At 39.3% G+C, this 17,296-nt stretch overlaps 1 protein-coding gene across 36 annotated transcripts in view; it reads left to right on the top strand.

Moving 5' to 3' along the window:
* Nucleotides 1-17,296, top strand: part of PPP2R2B (protein phosphatase 2 regulatory subunit Bbeta) — a 494,567-nt gene that overhangs the window by 263,656 nt on the left and 213,615 nt on the right. For 4 of the 36 annotated variants that reach the window (XM_078362454.1, XM_078362458.1, XM_078362464.1 and 1 more), the window contains one exon: nucleotides 1,989-2,098. The exons of 30 other annotated variants lie outside the window; for them this stretch is intronic. In XM_078362454.1, the coding sequence (XP_078218580.1) occupies nucleotides 2,002-2,098 (97 nt within the window). In that variant the 5' untranslated portion in view covers nucleotides 1,989-2,001. The remainder of the gene's footprint in view (nucleotides 1-1,988; nucleotides 2,099-17,296) is intronic. 2 more of the 36 variants (XM_078362466.1, XM_078362471.1) reach the window with 1 other exon arrangement.

The following is a 17,296-nucleotide window of genomic DNA, read 5'->3' as shown; positions in this document are numbered from 1 at the left end:
TCTGGGATGCTGTCTTTGAATCTGAAGTTAGGGTCAAGTTTTAGGACTGGCAGTTTGTTGGTTATTCGGGATTGGTCAGTTCTTCTTCTCCAGACAGCCTCTTGCCTCTTGGTGAATGAGGCTCTGAGGTATCTTTTCTAAGTGTGTGCATTTAAGAGCAGAGCTTTCAATACTGAGAAGCAGTGAAACACAGAACAAGGCCAATGACAGAGTGATAATTTTCGGCAATTGGATTCTCTGAAACAACGCCATGCAATAATACTTGCTCTGACGATGGAAGTGTTCTGTATCTGTGCTGTCCAACGTGGTAGCCACTAGGCACATATGACTGTTGAGCCCTTGAAATGCTGCTAGTGCAAATAAGAAACTGAGTTTTTAATTTAAATTTGAATAGCTGTATGTGGCTGCTGATTAACCCACTGGACAGCACAAACCTAAAATATTGTACAACTGGGTTTGAAAGAGCAAGAATGATGTGAGGACACAAAGGTAGAGTGAGAATATTTAAGATAAGGTAGCCTGGCCTGGTGGCTCACACCTGTAATCCCAGCACTTTGGGAGGCTGAGGCCAGTGGATCACCTGAGGTCAGGAGTTCAAGACCAGCCTGGTCAACATGGTGAAAACGCATCCCTACTAAAAATACAAAAAAAAAAAAAAAAAATAGCTGAGTGTTGTCATGGGCGCCTATAATCACAGCTACTTGGGATGCTGAAGCAGGAGAATTATTGGACCTGGGAGGCGGGGGGTTGCAGTGAGTCGAGATGGAGCCATTGCATTCAGCCTGGGCTAAAAGAACGAAACTCCGTCTCAAAACAAGAAAAAGAGCAGGTACCCCAGGAGGTTTAACGAAGCAGTTTGAGAGGGCATATCCCTAGTGATAAGCACACACTCTTGTTGTGAGTCAGATCTGTATTCAAATCCCAGATCTGTCATGTTCCACCTTGGAATTTGGGCAAGTTACTTCTCCAAGATTCACATTTCTCATCTGTGAAGTGAGGATAACAAAAGAACCTATTCCCAGGGCTGCTTTAAGTATTAAATGAGGTCTATATGAAAGTACTGAATACTGTGGCTGGCATAAGTTATTATCTTAGCAACTTTGACATATTATCTTTTAATATGAAATATGATCACCTCATATATCTAAACCCACGTCTGGATAGCAGTGTTGGTGAGCTTTGTGATTAGAGAGAAAAAGATAACCAATACAAACTTTCCTCTGCCAGAACTGACTGGTCTCATGTGACTATGCTGAAGCACACGTATAAGCAAAAAAGTACTGCCATACGTTTTTAGCTGTGAATAGCTCGTGATGCCACTGTCTCACAAAATAGATGTTCTGTGACAGTGCAGTACACTGGACCACTTATAGTATAATTATAGAATGAAAAACTTGGACAAGATCTTGAAGACCAGTGATTCTTAAGCTTTCATGTACAAACAAATCACCTGAAGAGCTTGTTAGATGCAGGTTCTGATTCAGTTGGTCTGGGTGGAGGCCAAGATTCTGCATTTCTGCCAGGCCCCTGGCTCTCCCAGATGCTCCTAGTCTAGGGTCCGTACTTAGAGAAACAAGTCTTTAGAGCACCTAGATCATAAGACCAATACCCTCTTTTTCAAATAGGGAAATGGAGATCCACGGGGTAGACCTAAGGTCATGGGACAATGAGAAGTAGAGCCAAGGCTAAAACTAAGGTCCACTATTGCCTGCTCCCCTGTCTGGGGCACTTCTGTACTTCCCCAGGTAGCAGCAGTCTCTTGCATTATGTGACACTCAGTAGTTTGCAAAATGACATTCCGTCGTGTCTTTTTTCCATTCGTCTGCCAAGGATAACAAAGGGCAGAGATTACTCCACTTGTTCATACTATCCTGGTTGGTGACCGCTAGTTAAGCTGGAGTGAAAATTCAAATATGCTGACTCTTTTCCCAGAATACCTTCCATTATATCACAGCACCTCTGTTGCTTCATTTTTCATGTTGGGAAAGCTCCAGGCTGGATATGATGATGGCCAACAACATAAGCCTTTATAAAGACTTTGGGGTCAGAGTGCGTAGGAGACCACACAGCAAAAACATGAAGAAATGGAAAGAGTCAGGTACCTTTTCTTTCTTTTTTCTGTATTACGAGCAAAGTTCTAGAGCCATTGTACAAGCTAAGCATTACCTTAAAGGTTGTATGCAAGCTGTTTCTTGGAGGTATGTTTTATTCCTGGGAAGCCTAAAATTAATGGTAGCTACTGGCAGGAAAGGTGGAAATGAAGTATCAAACTGTCAGGGAAAAGAGAATGTTTTCTTGGTAGGCCTGAGCTACACAGTTTCTTTAAACAACTTGGGGCCGGGCGCAGTGGCTCATGAGATCAAGAGATCAAGACCATTCTGTCAACATAGTGAAACCCTGTCTCTACTAAAAATACAAAAGTTAGCTGGGCATGGTGGTGCGTGCCTGTAGTCCCAGCTACTCGGGAGGCTGAGGCAGGAGAATTGCTTGAACCCAGGAAGCAGAGGTTGTGGTGAGCCGAGATTGCGCCATTGCACTGCAGCCTGGGTAACAAGAGCAAAAACTCCATCTCAAGCAAACAAACAAACAAATAAAACAACTTGGTGGGAGAGATTGAAACTTAAACAAGTCTGGGCCCTATCACTGACTCCAGGCAATCTTGGATAAAGGCGTGTTTGTGCTTATGAACATGTGTGTACGTGCACTTAACACACTGTCTCCCTGGCTTCTCCATATGTTCAGTGGCACACTCGGTTCATTTTGTCATCCACCAAATCTCACAAATGTATTTTCACAATGAGTAAAATGTTACCTGCAAGCATCCCAGAAAATTCCAAAAGATTTGGCCTTTTTCTTGATGTTACTTCTTTATCGGCTTTAGCTGCCAAGGTAGGGATTTGACACTTTCTAGGTCTCTTCCATCAAGTGATTTGGCTTCTAGGAAATAAATGATAAGAACTAGGAACTCAATGAGCTGCTGATAATTAAGGGAATTTGGGGCCTCTGCCTGGCTGGTGTAGATCACAGGTGGAGCAACATATTTGGAGCTCCCAATTGGCAAACACAGCCTTCCCTTAAGCCGCATCCCCTCTGCATGGCCTCAACTTGTTGGGATGCTTGGTTAGCCAGTAAGGTATCACTCACATAAAGTACCTCTTTTAAACCACTCCATTTTTTTTTCCCTCAGGTGCAATTTGTAGTACAGGCTCATCTGCTTTACTATGTTCCATTGCTATCAATGAATTATAAGACCAATGCAAACACAGAACTCATTGAATAAAGAGGGCTTTGGCTAGAGCAAAAATTAAAGTATGTTAGGCAATGTCACTCCATCTTCTGCTCAAATATCTTGGATAAATAAGGAATCATCTGTCTGCTTTCCATTTTCAAAACCATTGATTTTTGTTGCAATTAGACAACAAAGACCTAGACCAGGCAGGATTCTTTCTCCACTTTTGAAAACAGCATTCAAGGATCCCAGCTGTTTTATTGACTTTCTCTAATTCCAAGGGTTGGGGGGAGGGGCGAATGTTCCTTGAGTCAGCATGCCATCATTGCTGGATAAAGAAAAGAGTACTTCTGCGGTTTAGGGAAAGGTTTGCAGATGACTTCCTGTGCAAATGGCTCAGGGTCCCCAAATGGTTTCTCAGTCCTCAACTTTCTATGTAATAAGAGCCATGGCTATTTCTGAGCACAGTTTGACCTGCATTCTATTGATCTAAGCATTTGGCTAATCACTCTCTGCAATTAAATCCTTCTCCTTGCAATCAAGTTAATCTCTTCCCAGCACATAAAATCTGACCTCACAGCTTGAAGAGGAGAATTGCTCTTGTTTATGCTGCCATCTTGGGACCCAACAGCTTTATTCTGAAGGCTGAAGCAACTCTTGGAGTTTGAGAAGTTATACTCCCCTCAAATTAAAGTGTTAGAATGCTTTTTTCACTTCTGGATGTGAAGCCCCACCTAGGCTGCCTTGTTCCTGCCCAGCCTCATTTCTTCTCCAGAACTCATTATGGAGTGTGAAACACTGAACATTGTGCTTTTTCTCAGGCAAACTGCTCCTCTTTGATTTCAAGGCCATTTGCACATATTTTGCAATGATTCTGTTTACCATTTTTGTTCCAGTTTGAAGTGATTTGTGTCTCGTATATGATAGTATCAGAAAATCCACAGTCTCCATCCTGTCTTCAGTTTAAGCTTTCTAGGGGACTCCTCATTGCTTCTAAAGAGATTCTGATTTTGTCTTTCTAAACAACATCAGAAGAGAGTCAATAATTCTTTGGCAAACATTTATTGAGTGACAAGTCACAGCACTAGCTCTGAAGGTGTTTATGGTGTTATTGATAATACAGTCAATTTTAAATTCAATGGATCAGAGCAGGGGTGGAGGGAATGGAGGGGAGAGAGCAGGCAACAGAATTATGAACTTTGTACACAGATGTCCTTGGGTTCCAGTCCCGGGTCTGCCAGATGCTAGTAGTGACACCTGGAGAAAGTCACTTGTCTTCTTTAAGCATCAATTTCCTCTCATCTTTTTTTTTTTTTTTTTTTTTTTGAGACAGGGTCTCACTCTGTTGCTCAGGCTGGAGTGCAGTGGTGCAATCTTGGCTCACTGTAGCCTCCACCACCTGGGTTCGAGCAATTCCCCTGCCTCAGCCTCCTGAGTAGCTGGGACTACAGGCACATGCCACCACGCCTGACTAATTTTTTTTTGTATTTTGGCCAGATTGATCTTGATCTCCACCTTGGTCTCCCAAAGTGCTGATATTACAGGTGTGAGCCACCATGCCTGGCTCCTTTCATCTTTAAAAACAAAGATGAAATTACCTACTTCATTGGGTTATTGTGAGGATTGAATAATGTATCTTAAGATGCCAATAACAATGCCCAGTGCCTAGGAATTCATGCTCAATAAATGTTAGCTCGATAAATGTATAGCTGTGATTATAATTACATAATTATTACCTGATTTTCTCACAACAACTGTATGAAGCAGGTACTGTTATTTCCCCTACTTTGCGTATGAAAAAACCAAGGTCTAGAGAAGCAAAATAATTTGCCAAAACCCACATAGTTTATAAGTGTCAGACTTAAACCCAGGGATGCCTAACTTGGGCTCATATCCTTTACCATTACCTCAGGGTGACTGGGCTAAGCTTTCCTTATATTTTCAGGAACTGCATATGTCATAGGGCTTTTAAAAATTTAATTTCCTAGGCCTGCTAATGATGAGTTAAATGAAGCCACATGACTTGGCTAGAATATAATATTTTCAAATACTCATTCTATTGTGTTTTCTTCTCTGATACCCGGTATTTCTCTTAACATAAATAAATTTTAATAAATGCCTAATTAAAACTGGTTAAATTCTCACATAACCATTTTCAGTTCTGAATTTAAATTTAATGATATGTTAAAATATTAATGACCTTTATCTTTAAAAGTGTCTAAATTGTACTAAAATTAACAAATGTGGCTGATAATCCCCAGCACTGTCTTAAAACATTTCCTCACATGAGGCATTTGCTGGGGCTTACTTCGTTCTAATGTCAGGCTTCAGACAGTACTGAGAAATACACAATGTAGGGAAATTTTGCATTACAAATTGCCTGAGGATTTGATTTCCTAATCCTTAAAAAGTGTTCTAATTTCAGCTAAATAATAGTAGCTATAAAGCATTTAGACATGGATGTCGTTAGGCATGTGCTCTATGGAATAAATATGTTTCTGAGAGAGAAGTAGCATTCGGAGCATATGAAGGGAGAAATTCATAAGCTGAATTTCAGTCCTCCTCTCCCTGTGTATTCTGCTTTCTCTGACGTGAACATTCCTTATGGCTCTGGTTCCAGCTCCTTGAACATCTTATTAATGTTGATGGTGAGGACAGGAGTAAAATTTATCTGAAGCTTAGTTCTAATAGCCAGGTTGGACTCCTTCCAATTCCCCAGAAGTCCTGTGGGTTCAAAATACTTGCATAACTAACTAATGCTGGCTTCTGAGCCTTGGGGCACAAGTTAAAGGCTTGATCTCCTTTTCTTGTAAGCATATCCTTTGTGGAAAGACCTCACTATATCCTTATCCCACCCCCACCATGATTTGGAGTGTCGAAGCTGAGGAAAAACTGTTTACCAACCTACTGACAAAACCCTACTTGTAGGAAATCCCATGTCTTATCGGGCTAAATAACTTGGACCATATGTTCAGGTCCCAGAGCTTGGGATTTTTCAGAACAAGCTGAAATGTGCCTATTTGCATCACCTGGGGATATTGAAATTCCAAGCACAAGTTCATTTTCACATAACTCATTATCCTCACTTGGATTTGGTGCTTAATGTGAACTTTGACAACAGATGGAATGAGATGATGCTTCAGAAGCACTTACTAATTCTTTTGTGTTCACAAATACACACAAATAGTGATAATATGCACTCAAATTTCCAAAGCTAGGCAGTGCCCTCAGGTATTCATTTGCCACCCCCCTGTTGAGTTCTTGGGTAGAATTTAATTATCCAACAAATTTGGAGATAGCTATGCCAGATGTTGGGTACTGACCCAGACATTTCCAATGGAAGGATCTGATGCATTCTAGAGAGAGCGGGGAAAGCAAATTTGGGAAATAAGACTCCGGATGGGAGAAAAGCGGGTGTGAAACTGGGACTAGAGCTTGAAATTTGTGGTAAGTTCCTCAGAGTCAGATATGACTCCTTAAGCTCCAAGAACCATTGGGTATTTGTGAGAGTCATTCAGGAAGGTCTGAGAATATCGCCTCCACCTCAGTTAGTCATAAAGAATCTCATCATTTGGACCAAGCCGAGGAGGCAGCTTTTGTCTGTTCACAATAAAAACAGAATTATCCCGTTGATTTGAATGACAGACACATACAGCTGCTCCTCCCTTTCATTCCAGCATGGTTAAGTGGGGCCACTTGGAGCACTAACTAATCTTCGAATTTGGGCTTAGCTCCGGAGAAGTTGTTATTGCAATTATGATTTGTTATTAATAAAGTGTATTAATAGGATTATGATAATAGCCAGGATTTATTAAGTGTGGATTCTGCACCAGGCACTGTGCTAAGCACTTGTACATCCCTTTCACTCTCATAGCACCCTTATTAAGTAGGTAATTATAATATTCCCATTTTATGGGTGAGTGAATAAAACTCAGTCTTTTAACATAAATGCCTAAGGTCCTACAGCTAATAAGAGGCAGAAGCAGGCAGCCTGACCCCACAGCCTGTATCTTCCCATCACCCTCACCATGAACTAGATTTACTGATGGTGATTTCCCCATCCAAGGGCATCTGCTGTGCTCCGGTCTCCACTCAAAAGGTTATAGAGGGGCCCTAGTTTTTTTCTAGTTTTATTGTATATTTGACAGTTAAAATTGTGTATATTTGAAGTATACAACTTGATTTGATGTATGTGTTGTAAAATATTAGCCACAGTCAAATTAATTGACATATCTATCACCTCACATAGTTACCTTTTTTGCTGTGTATATATGGCAGGAACACTTAATATCTGTCCTCTTAGCAAATTTCAAGTCTACAATTACAATAATGTTAAATATAGTCATATTGCTGTGCATCAGGTCTTCAGAACTTACTCTTGCGTAACTGAAGCTTTGTACCCCTTAACCAACATGTTCTCATTCCCCATCCCCTCAACCCCTGTTAACCACTATCCTTCTCTGTTTTTATGTTTAAGCATTTTAGATTCCACATATAAGTGGGATCAGGTAGTATTTATCATTCTGCATCCAACTTATTTCACTTTGCATAATGTCCTCCAGGTTCATCCATGTTGTTGCAAATGGCAGGATTTCCTTCCTTTCAAAGGCTGAATGATATCCTAGTTTATATACACACACACATATACAACTGCATCTATACAAGTGTGTATATATGTATGTGTATATATGTGCACATATGCCACATTTTCTTCATCTAGTCATCTGTTGACAGGCATTTACGTTGCTTCTATGTATGGCTATTGGGAATGGTATTGCAATGAACATGAAAATGTGGGTCTCTCTTGGAGGTCCTGGTTTCATTTCCTTGGAGAGGCCCCTATCTTGAACCCTGAGTCATTCCTGCCCCATCCAAGCACAGTCTATTAGACTGAAGGGCAGGGGTGCAGAAAGGTAGCCAATCCATAGATGGGCTTATGACTTTTTATGTGACCTGGTCCCCTCTATCCCCCACAAAATATTTAGCTGAGTCTATCAGATTTCTTCTCTTGGGAGTTGACACTAGAAAAAAATACCATCAGGGTATTTAGCTCTGAGAACTTAAGACAGAAGAAGACTGTGAGATCACGTCTGAGCTGTGAAGCAATGAGGCAGCAGTGACTATGAAGAAGCAGATGAAACTCATTTGGTAGACAGAGTGTTAGAGAGTGCCCACCAAGAAGAAGGGTCTTGAGGAAGAAAAGAAAGAGCCATCAGCCTGGGATGCCCCCAACCTTGATGCCTTTCTGATACCAGTACACAGGAATCCTTACAATACACAGTTGTGAGAATGAAGTGAGATAATTTATTTAAATTACCTAGCAGAATGCCTAATGCATAGATAGGTAATCAGTACAAGTCAGTAATACTATTTTGATTAGAAATTTTAATATAATTAACTTTTATTTGGAAGTTACAGGATATTCTCTCATTTCCAGTTTATCAAGATGCATGGAGCTAGAGCTATGAAAAGCCATATTCTTCCTTTCATCATTGAATTGGGTTCCTTAATTGTTATAATAATTCAAATTTCAGCTTATGATTATCTTCTTAGTTTTTTTTCAGATCGATTCCACACCCACTGATGAACTATCATGTTGAGCAATGGGAGAAGTATCCCCATAATCTGTTTTCCTTCAATCCGCCTTCTGATGCTAATGAGAAGTACCATGGAGACATCAGCCATTAGTATACATGGGCTGGTATAAATCATGGACTATGGATCATTGAGCATCTTTGTTGTAAAACAAATGGCCTGTGGTCAGTTAATCATACAAAGAAACATCTCCAGGGTCTCCTGGCTTTATTCATAACCCCTAAATTCATTTGCAGTTTTATAAACAGAACATCTGTTAAAATATGCAGAAATTGCAATCATTGTCATTAACAGAGAGCTATATAGCTGTGGCAGATTTTTTCCTAAGCTTTTGATGGTGATCTCCTCTATCTGTGATTCATGCTTCATTCCCAGCCTTGCTGAATCTCTTTTGTTCTCCTCTGTTCTTTAGGGTTGCAGCACTTTTAACCCAAGACTCATGAGTGGACCTGTGTTTTCTCAGGCTAGATTGGCACCATGCCATTGTGCAGCATGGCAGACTGTCGATACCTCCTTACAAAATTGTATATTTTGGGTGTTCAATATGTATATCTTCCAGCAGCCAGAAGCTGAGAAACCCTAATTGGTTTCACACCTCTTTTACTGACCTTGGACTCTTATAGTACTGACATTTAACCAAAATAGAGGTCCCCACTACCACCAGCAGCAACCCAAATCTTTCATATTAATTCTCTTTCTCTCTCTTTCTGTTAAAATTTGTACTGTGTTAACAATTTAAATTAGGCTAGTGCAAATAGCATCTAAGTCAAAGACAAGGAGAAATATATTCACTGCTAAGAGAAAACAAGATTTGCTCTTAGAACCTCGATTGGCTTTCTCATTGTTTAGTGAAGGAATCATTACTCCATCTAAGAACTGGGGAGTAGGTAAACTTTCTTTGGCCATTGCTTTGTTCTGCCTGCGCTGGAATGGGAATCAGCGAACATTTTCTACTGATACTGAAAAGTCACCTCGGAGTATTCAGTGTATCTGTCACCTATTTTTATCTATATGGTTTTATAAATTCTCAAAGTCACTCTGGTTGAGCCTAAATAGATCCTTTTAAACAGGCTCACAAGAAAAAAGAAGACAGCAGTGAAGTGGCTAAGATAGCAAACTCTGAGGTCAGACAGACGTGGACCTGATTCTCAGATCTACTATTTGTTAGCTGTACACCCTGGAGAAAGTTAACTCCTGAAGCTGCAGTTCCCTTCTATAGTATTAGTGCCTACCTCATCAAGGTATTGATAGGATTCAAAGAGATAATTCAAGCAAAGCATCTCGCTATGTGCCTCGAGCATTGTTAAGTGCTGAGTCAATATTTGTTTCTACTGTTGATAATTTTTTGTTTGTTCTCAGTATCAATGCATAATTAGATTATGTTAGCTGTCGAGTTTATCATTAGTAGAACATTCTTTCAATAAAGTACTTATTTAAATGATAGCATTCATTTGTCTTACAACAATCTAAGCTCCTGCTCTAGGCTCAGTATCCTGGTGAATGTTGTATGGTGTGTGAAGATTTATCTTCTGCATATGCCTATCAATGGGTAGGAATCATCTTAGAATGTGTCCAAACCAAATACTGTGGAAGCTGTGGATTAGAGAAATGAATTACTAGCTAGGAAAGGCTTCATCGGGGAAGGTTGGGGAAGCCAAGGTTATGGCAGGCTTGACAGATCTCCAGTGATATGTGAAGGGAGAGAAGAGGGTAAGGCTCCTTGAAAGATTAAAAACAAAATGAGGCAACCAAGTGAAAAAAATTGGGATAAAGTAGACAAGGAAAGGGCCAATTTGCCTTCTGGGGGAATGAAAAAGAATTAGAGGGTAAAAGCCAATTAAAGGCTCAAAACCAGACCCACCAAGTCCCTGAAGATACTGGGGATAAAAATGGAAAGCTCCTGAGAAGGCTAAAAATAAGACAAATGCCTGTCTCGGATGGAGTGGTTACTAGAAGGGAGACTCTGAAAGGAGACTGACAGCTTGTTTGTCTATGTCCCAGCCTGTACCTGAGACAAGCTCCAATTTTCTTCCATATTCATGGCACTTACTGGCACTTGTGGCTGCGCAGCTCCCTGCCAACCTCTGAACTCCAGGAGCTAAGCCAGCCGTCTTAAGGCAGCCACTTTCTTGCTTTCACAAGGAAAATTGCAGTTGTGTGTTGGAGTCCTGAGCCTCAATTAACATGTCAGGCTCTGAAACAAACAAATACAGATAACAAAGAGGGAGATCATGTTTTAAAATTAGGTTCTCAGGGGTCCCGCATTAATTTGGAGCTCACCAGACAGTTACTGCATGTTCAATAAATATCATTTGATGACAATAATGTGCTTAGCTGCTGGTAGTTTCTTAAACTACCAGCAGTAGACAGGTTTCTTAAAGCACAAGGTTACAAATATACCTTGTTACATCACACTCAGCACAGACGCAGTGACTTTCAGCTTTACAACTCTTGTGAGCATTAATTCCTCCAGAGGCCAGAAAGATGGGCATTATTGTCCTCCTGCTAAAAATAAAAGAAACAAAGCAGGAAAGTTGGTTTGAAAAATCCAGATGGCGAGTTCAGTATACACAGACTCACTGTATAATGTTCAATACACACAAAACCACTGCATAATCAAATATACTATGTAAATACCCAGAGGTTGTTTAGTGGGGTGGCTTGTGGAAATGAAAAAATTAGCAATAGTGGCATGGATTTTTTTGAAAAGCAATTATTTGCTTTATGTGATGACAAGAATCCACAGATGGTGCATCCTCAAGCTCTTGAGTGTCTTGTAAGCTAAAACATGATTGTAATCACATTACAAATGGTAGCTGAAAGAGGATATGTGAGAGCCCTTTATTCTGCTGATTGCAATGGAACAGTGCCTGTTATTGTATGGATCATGGTGGCGCAGTTTCATGCTGTGAGGACCTAGTGGGAACATTGAGAGCTAACAAAGGGTTAACTCCCAAAACTTTTGGAAGAGTTTAGCTTGATTTACTACTTTCACCTTAAAAGGAGAAGAAATTATGGGATGGAGTCTCAGGCTAGTGAAATCAAGCTGATTCTTCCCATTGCCAATGGTACTACATTAAATCACTCTCTCTACTACAAAAGTTCAGAGTGGACCTTAATTACTAACAGTAATCACAAGGTGATGGTACTCACTAGGAACCAATGGTCTAACTAAGGAAAAATGTGTGCTTCCTGGCTAGACTTGGAAGCTACAAAACAAAGAATGCTTTTTGGCTTCCTAAATTTGGCTTGATTCGTTTAATTTTCTAACTAAGTCTGTAGATAGGACTTCCCAAGTTGTACATTTGTTCAATCAGCAAATCTTTACTAATCATCAGTTATAAGCCAGGTCCTCTGCTAGTTATTATAGAAATATGCTATTTCTGTGGCTTATCATTATCTTTATCTCAAAGATCTTGTCTTATTTGCGTTCGCTTCACCCAGGGCACTTGGCACAGCATATGGCACATTGTAGGCACTCTGTGAATGTAAATTAAAAGAAGAAGAATGTTTTGCCATTTGTAGCTACCAGAGCAGTCAGATGCTAAGGAAGTGGCGTTCTATCTCATAATAACCTAAACTTACCACTTGATAGAAATTGCATTGCACATTAGTCAGGCCAAGTGGGTTATTTTAAGTTCTGCTCACTCTATCGTTTGTGATGACTCAAGGAAGAGACATATATACACTTGGACGTATGGGAGATCTCTTGAGTTAATCCATTTCATCAGTACACATGGACCCATCATGAAGATGCCCTTTGTTTTTTTCATTGCCCATTTGGATAAGAAGAAGATGCCACTGCATTTTAAATCCTCCTCAGATGTGGGATCATTGTAATGCCATTTCTATATGGGTGTTATCCATTGGTGTACCATTGTTTGAGTCAGCAGCAAAACATGCTGAATGCATGTGTGAAGAGGTGAAACAGAGATGCTATTAGGCAGGAACTAGGCAGCTGAGTGCAATAGTGGAATGCAAAGTGACAAAAAGTAGGGAGAGTGTATGTGCAGGCATGTTTATACCCAGTTGAGCATGGATAAAATGTGCATAGATAAAAATGATAGTTACTAATGATGACAAAGAATTATCATGTGCCAGATACTATGCTGGTCATTTTATGTGTGTTATTCTATCTAATCTTCTATTTTTTAGTCAGCAAATTGACGTCTTCAGCTTTGAGATGTAATCGACAAAACAGTTTATATTTAAGTCGCACCACCTGATTTTTGATAAACTATACCTAGTGAAATGATTCCACAATCAAGCTTATTAATATATCACCTCACAGTTATATTCTGTGGGTTTTTTGTTTTGTGCATATGTGATGAGAATAACATCTACTCTTAGCAAATTTCAAGTATATAACACGTTACTAACTGTAGTCACCATGCTGTATATTAGGTCTCTGGAATATATTAGGCCAACAGCTCCCCAGTACCTCACTCCTCAACCCCTGAAAACCACCCTTCTACTCTGTTTCTATGAGTTCAACTTTTTTTAGATTTCATGTGTAAGTGAGATCATGCAGTATTTTTCTGTGTGTGGATTATTTCATTTAGCATAATGTGTTAGGTTCTTTCATGTGGTCATAAATGGGAGGGGTTCCTTTTTAAGGCTGAATAATATTCCATTTTGTATGTATACCACATTTTCTTTATTAATCTGTTGAGAGATCCTTCAGTTGTTTCCATATCTTGGCTATTGTGAAAAATGCTGCAATTAATATGGAAGTTTACATATCTTTTCAAGATAGTGATTTTATTTCCTTTGGATATATACCCAGAAGTGGAAGCCTATCTAATATTCTTCACAGTCCTTATGAGGTGGGTACTTTCGCCAGCCCTGTTTTATAAAGAAACTGATAACCTGTTTATGACCATGCAGCTAAGAACTAATTTTCTATGCAACTGAGAACCGATTTTCTTAATCACTACACTGAATTGCTATGTAAACATTTAATATAATGTGATTAAAAAATCATTTATTCTTTGCCTCCATATTTTCATTTCACACAAAAAAGCAGGGGGTGGGGGAAGAAACCACTATTCATTGTCTTGGTTTTCCTGTTTCAGAAATTAGTCCAATCCCATTTGATTGGCTCCCAATGGAACCAATAAATTGGATGAGTCAGTGGTTCTGGAAAAATTCTTAAAAATGAAACTGTACCATATTAATATGATTAGTCATATCACTTAAATAGAGACAATTCATAAGGACTGTTTTTAAAACCCTAAGTAAAAACATAAAGCAATAGGATGTGCAAACAGTTGATAATGGCATTTGGTATTGAAGGAAATCATTTGTGCAATTACCTTTGATTCAAACCAAATTGGAAGCAAATATCAGCTCTTTTTTCCATGTTTTTCTGGGCTTACTCAACTGTAGAATTATTGGAGTTATTATATGCGCATTTCTGAGCAGCTCTGTACTTGTCTATTTAGTCAGAACTAAAAAGGAAGTGGGCATTCATAGCAACCCATTTTACTTATAGCTCTGCTTTGGCAGTTTATTATAAAGTGTTGCCACTTGTAAGCATAAGTTAAAAGCTATTACACTTTGATTACAACTGTCCTTAGGTAAAGTTATCTGAATAAGTTTGGGTCTCCACCGACAAATGCAAGATGTAAATTTCTCACACACTTTCAATGAGTAATTAGTGCAGACCTCCCATTTGTTGTGCAAAGTTCAAGATCATTTTATTTACTAACATGACTAGAAGAAGATCAATTTTAGTTGGAGTAGGAAATTGATTACGGTTGACAAAAGACTGAAGACCTTCATAAGAGTATCAAACTATTTTTCCAAGCTAAGCTGTAGTCATTAGCTCTGTGCAGATATCTTTCTTTGGTCACAATCCTATTTGTGAAGTTAAGATAAAGGTCAATTTTATTGGTCTTTTGGGATGAAGAGTTATTGGACAAAGTCAAACTAAGTCTACTTTCTATAGTAGCATTTCTCAAAAAAGGTATTCAGAATTTCCTGAAACATGTCAAAATGGAATTTCTGAGCTCTACTCAATACCTGCTGAATCAATGTCTTGGCACGGTCACCTAGAAAGCCACATCTAGTGAATATGACTAACTATGGGGACCACTGAGCAAAATGGTCTCCCTGTATTTAGACACCATGACCTCAGCCCTTACCTTTGTCTCAGCATTGTAGTTGCAGCTCAGTATAACCCTAGAAACAGGGAACTGAATCTTTTAGCTCTGTTGCCCACTCTTAGGTCCCCTATACTCTCCTTATTTCTAACCCTAAACATGTATCAGCTGATTTAAAAATTCTACATAGGCAGCAATATTGGGTAATAGGAACACAGACTCTAGAGTCAGACTCTCTGGGTTTTAGTCCCAGCTCAGCTATTTATATCTTTATACACAGCTGAGCATATATGCTCTTGGCCAAGCTGTTGTGTGATCTTAACATCCATGAACCTCCATTTCCTCAGTTGTAAAATTACAATAACAAAAACAACTGACTTAATAAGGTTATTGTAGGGATTATATAAGTTAAGTAAATGAATTACTACTTGGATCCACTCTTACTTACAATTACTCCCTGTATTATTTCATCTACTCTTGTGACTTGAAATAGTATCTATTCTGTATATCAACAACTTCAAACTTCATGTTTTAGTCCAGTCCACTCTCCTGAATTCCAGATTCACATATGCAACTGTTGCTTCAAAATTTCTGTTTGGATGTCTAATAAAACATCTTAGACTTAATATTTCCAACTAAACTCCTGATTATCTCCTGAACAAGCCGTTTTCACCTACAACTGTTCCTTCCTCAGTTGATAGCAACTTTATCCTTATAGTCCTTCAGCCCAAAAACTTTGCAGTCATTCTTTATTCACACTCCACATGCAATGCATCAGAAAATTCTATTGAATGTACTAAAAAAATCTACACAGAATCTAATCTTTTTTCATCACCTTTACTGCTACCATGTAGATGCAAGCAAGTATGTAATGTACATTGTTGCAGCAGTTCCCTGCTTCCACTTTTACTGCTGAGCCGCAAATCTCTTCTCCACACAGTAGCTATATTGATTCTATAAAAATTTAGGTCAGATCACGTTACTCTTCTGTTCAGAATCTTTCAATGACTCCCTTCCTCACTCAGTGTAAAAAATAAAAAGGGGCCCTCATGATGGCCTACAAGACCATCACTTGCCCTTCAGTTTATTCTCTGACCTCACTTCCTACTGCTTTCTGCCTGCTCAATAGCCTTCTTGCTGCTGCTTGAACTCCCCAGTCTGTAAGTGCATTGGCAGTTTCTTCTACCTGAGCTGCTCTTTTTCCAGATATCTGCATAGCCAATTTCCTTACTTCTTCAAGTCTTTAAGTGTTATCTTTTCAATGAAGACTTTCTTGAGTACCTATTTGAAATTGCAGTCCTCTTGCACCTTTAGCCTTTCTGATCTACCTTAACCTATTCTATCACTTCCCCAATAGTCACCTTCTAACATACTATGTACTTTACATATTTATTGTTTATTACCTGTCTCCCTCCACCAGAATCTGTGTTCCAAGAGGATACTTGTTTGTTTTGCTCATTGTGGTACCTCCAACATCCTAGAATAGTACTTGGCATATATAGTAAGTGGTCAACTACATGTTAGATGGATGAATGTATGAACAATGTAGCATTGACTTAGAAAATAGTTTGTAATTTCCCACAGGTTTCTAGCTGGGATCTTGAACTATTTAACATTTTGCCACTGTATTGGCCAGGAATGTTTTGGTTAAACAGGCTGAAAATTTCTACTAAAAATTTGCTTAATCAAAACTTAGGCTCACGCACCTTAAAAGTTCAACAGAACACTAGTTTGGGGTAAGGCTTGATCTAGAGCCTAGCTATGTCACCAGGTTCAACAGTCTCTGTCCTCTGCTTTCTAAGTAGACCCAGCAGCTGTTCCAGCCTCTTTGTGTTAGAAAATTATCTGTATAGTACAGGGCTCCACATCGCCTTCAATCCTTAGGAAACATCTCCTAACATCTCATTAGCTCTGTTTGGATTCTGTGCTTATCCCTAAATTTATTCCCTATATTCAGTAAGATAGAATACCTGATGAATTAGGCCAATTAAGGCCTCACTCTCATGTGGAGGGAGGAATCAGCACCTCCCAAATTTTACTTGGGGATAAGAAAAGGGAAAGTTAGGGGATTACTGGCAAAAGAAAAAAAGAATGGGTTGCTGGGAGACAGCCAGTGGTCTGGTATAATAAATAGTAGTGAGTGTGTGCTTATTAAATTAAATATGGTAGCATAAGGTTTGGGGATTCAAGCCAAAATAACATATGGAAAAACTGATGGATTTCCTCATTCATTCAAGAAGTGGAATAGCATCTGCAAAAGCACAGAGGTATGAAAATGTTTGACATGTTTGGAGAGCTTTGAGGAGTGAGTGTGAAGAGAGTAAAAGTAATATGTTGGAATCTTCTCAATGTAGCAATGAAAATCTGG

The sequence above is a fragment of the Callithrix jacchus genome, chromosome 2 (assembly GCF_049354715.1).
Source record: "Callithrix jacchus isolate 240 chromosome 2, calJac240_pri, whole genome shotgun sequence".
Taxonomy (NCBI): domain Eukaryota; kingdom Metazoa; phylum Chordata; class Mammalia; order Primates; family Cebidae; genus Callithrix; species Callithrix jacchus.
Note: the sequence above shows the minus strand (reverse complement) of the source record. Positions and strands in the feature narration are given on the sequence as shown.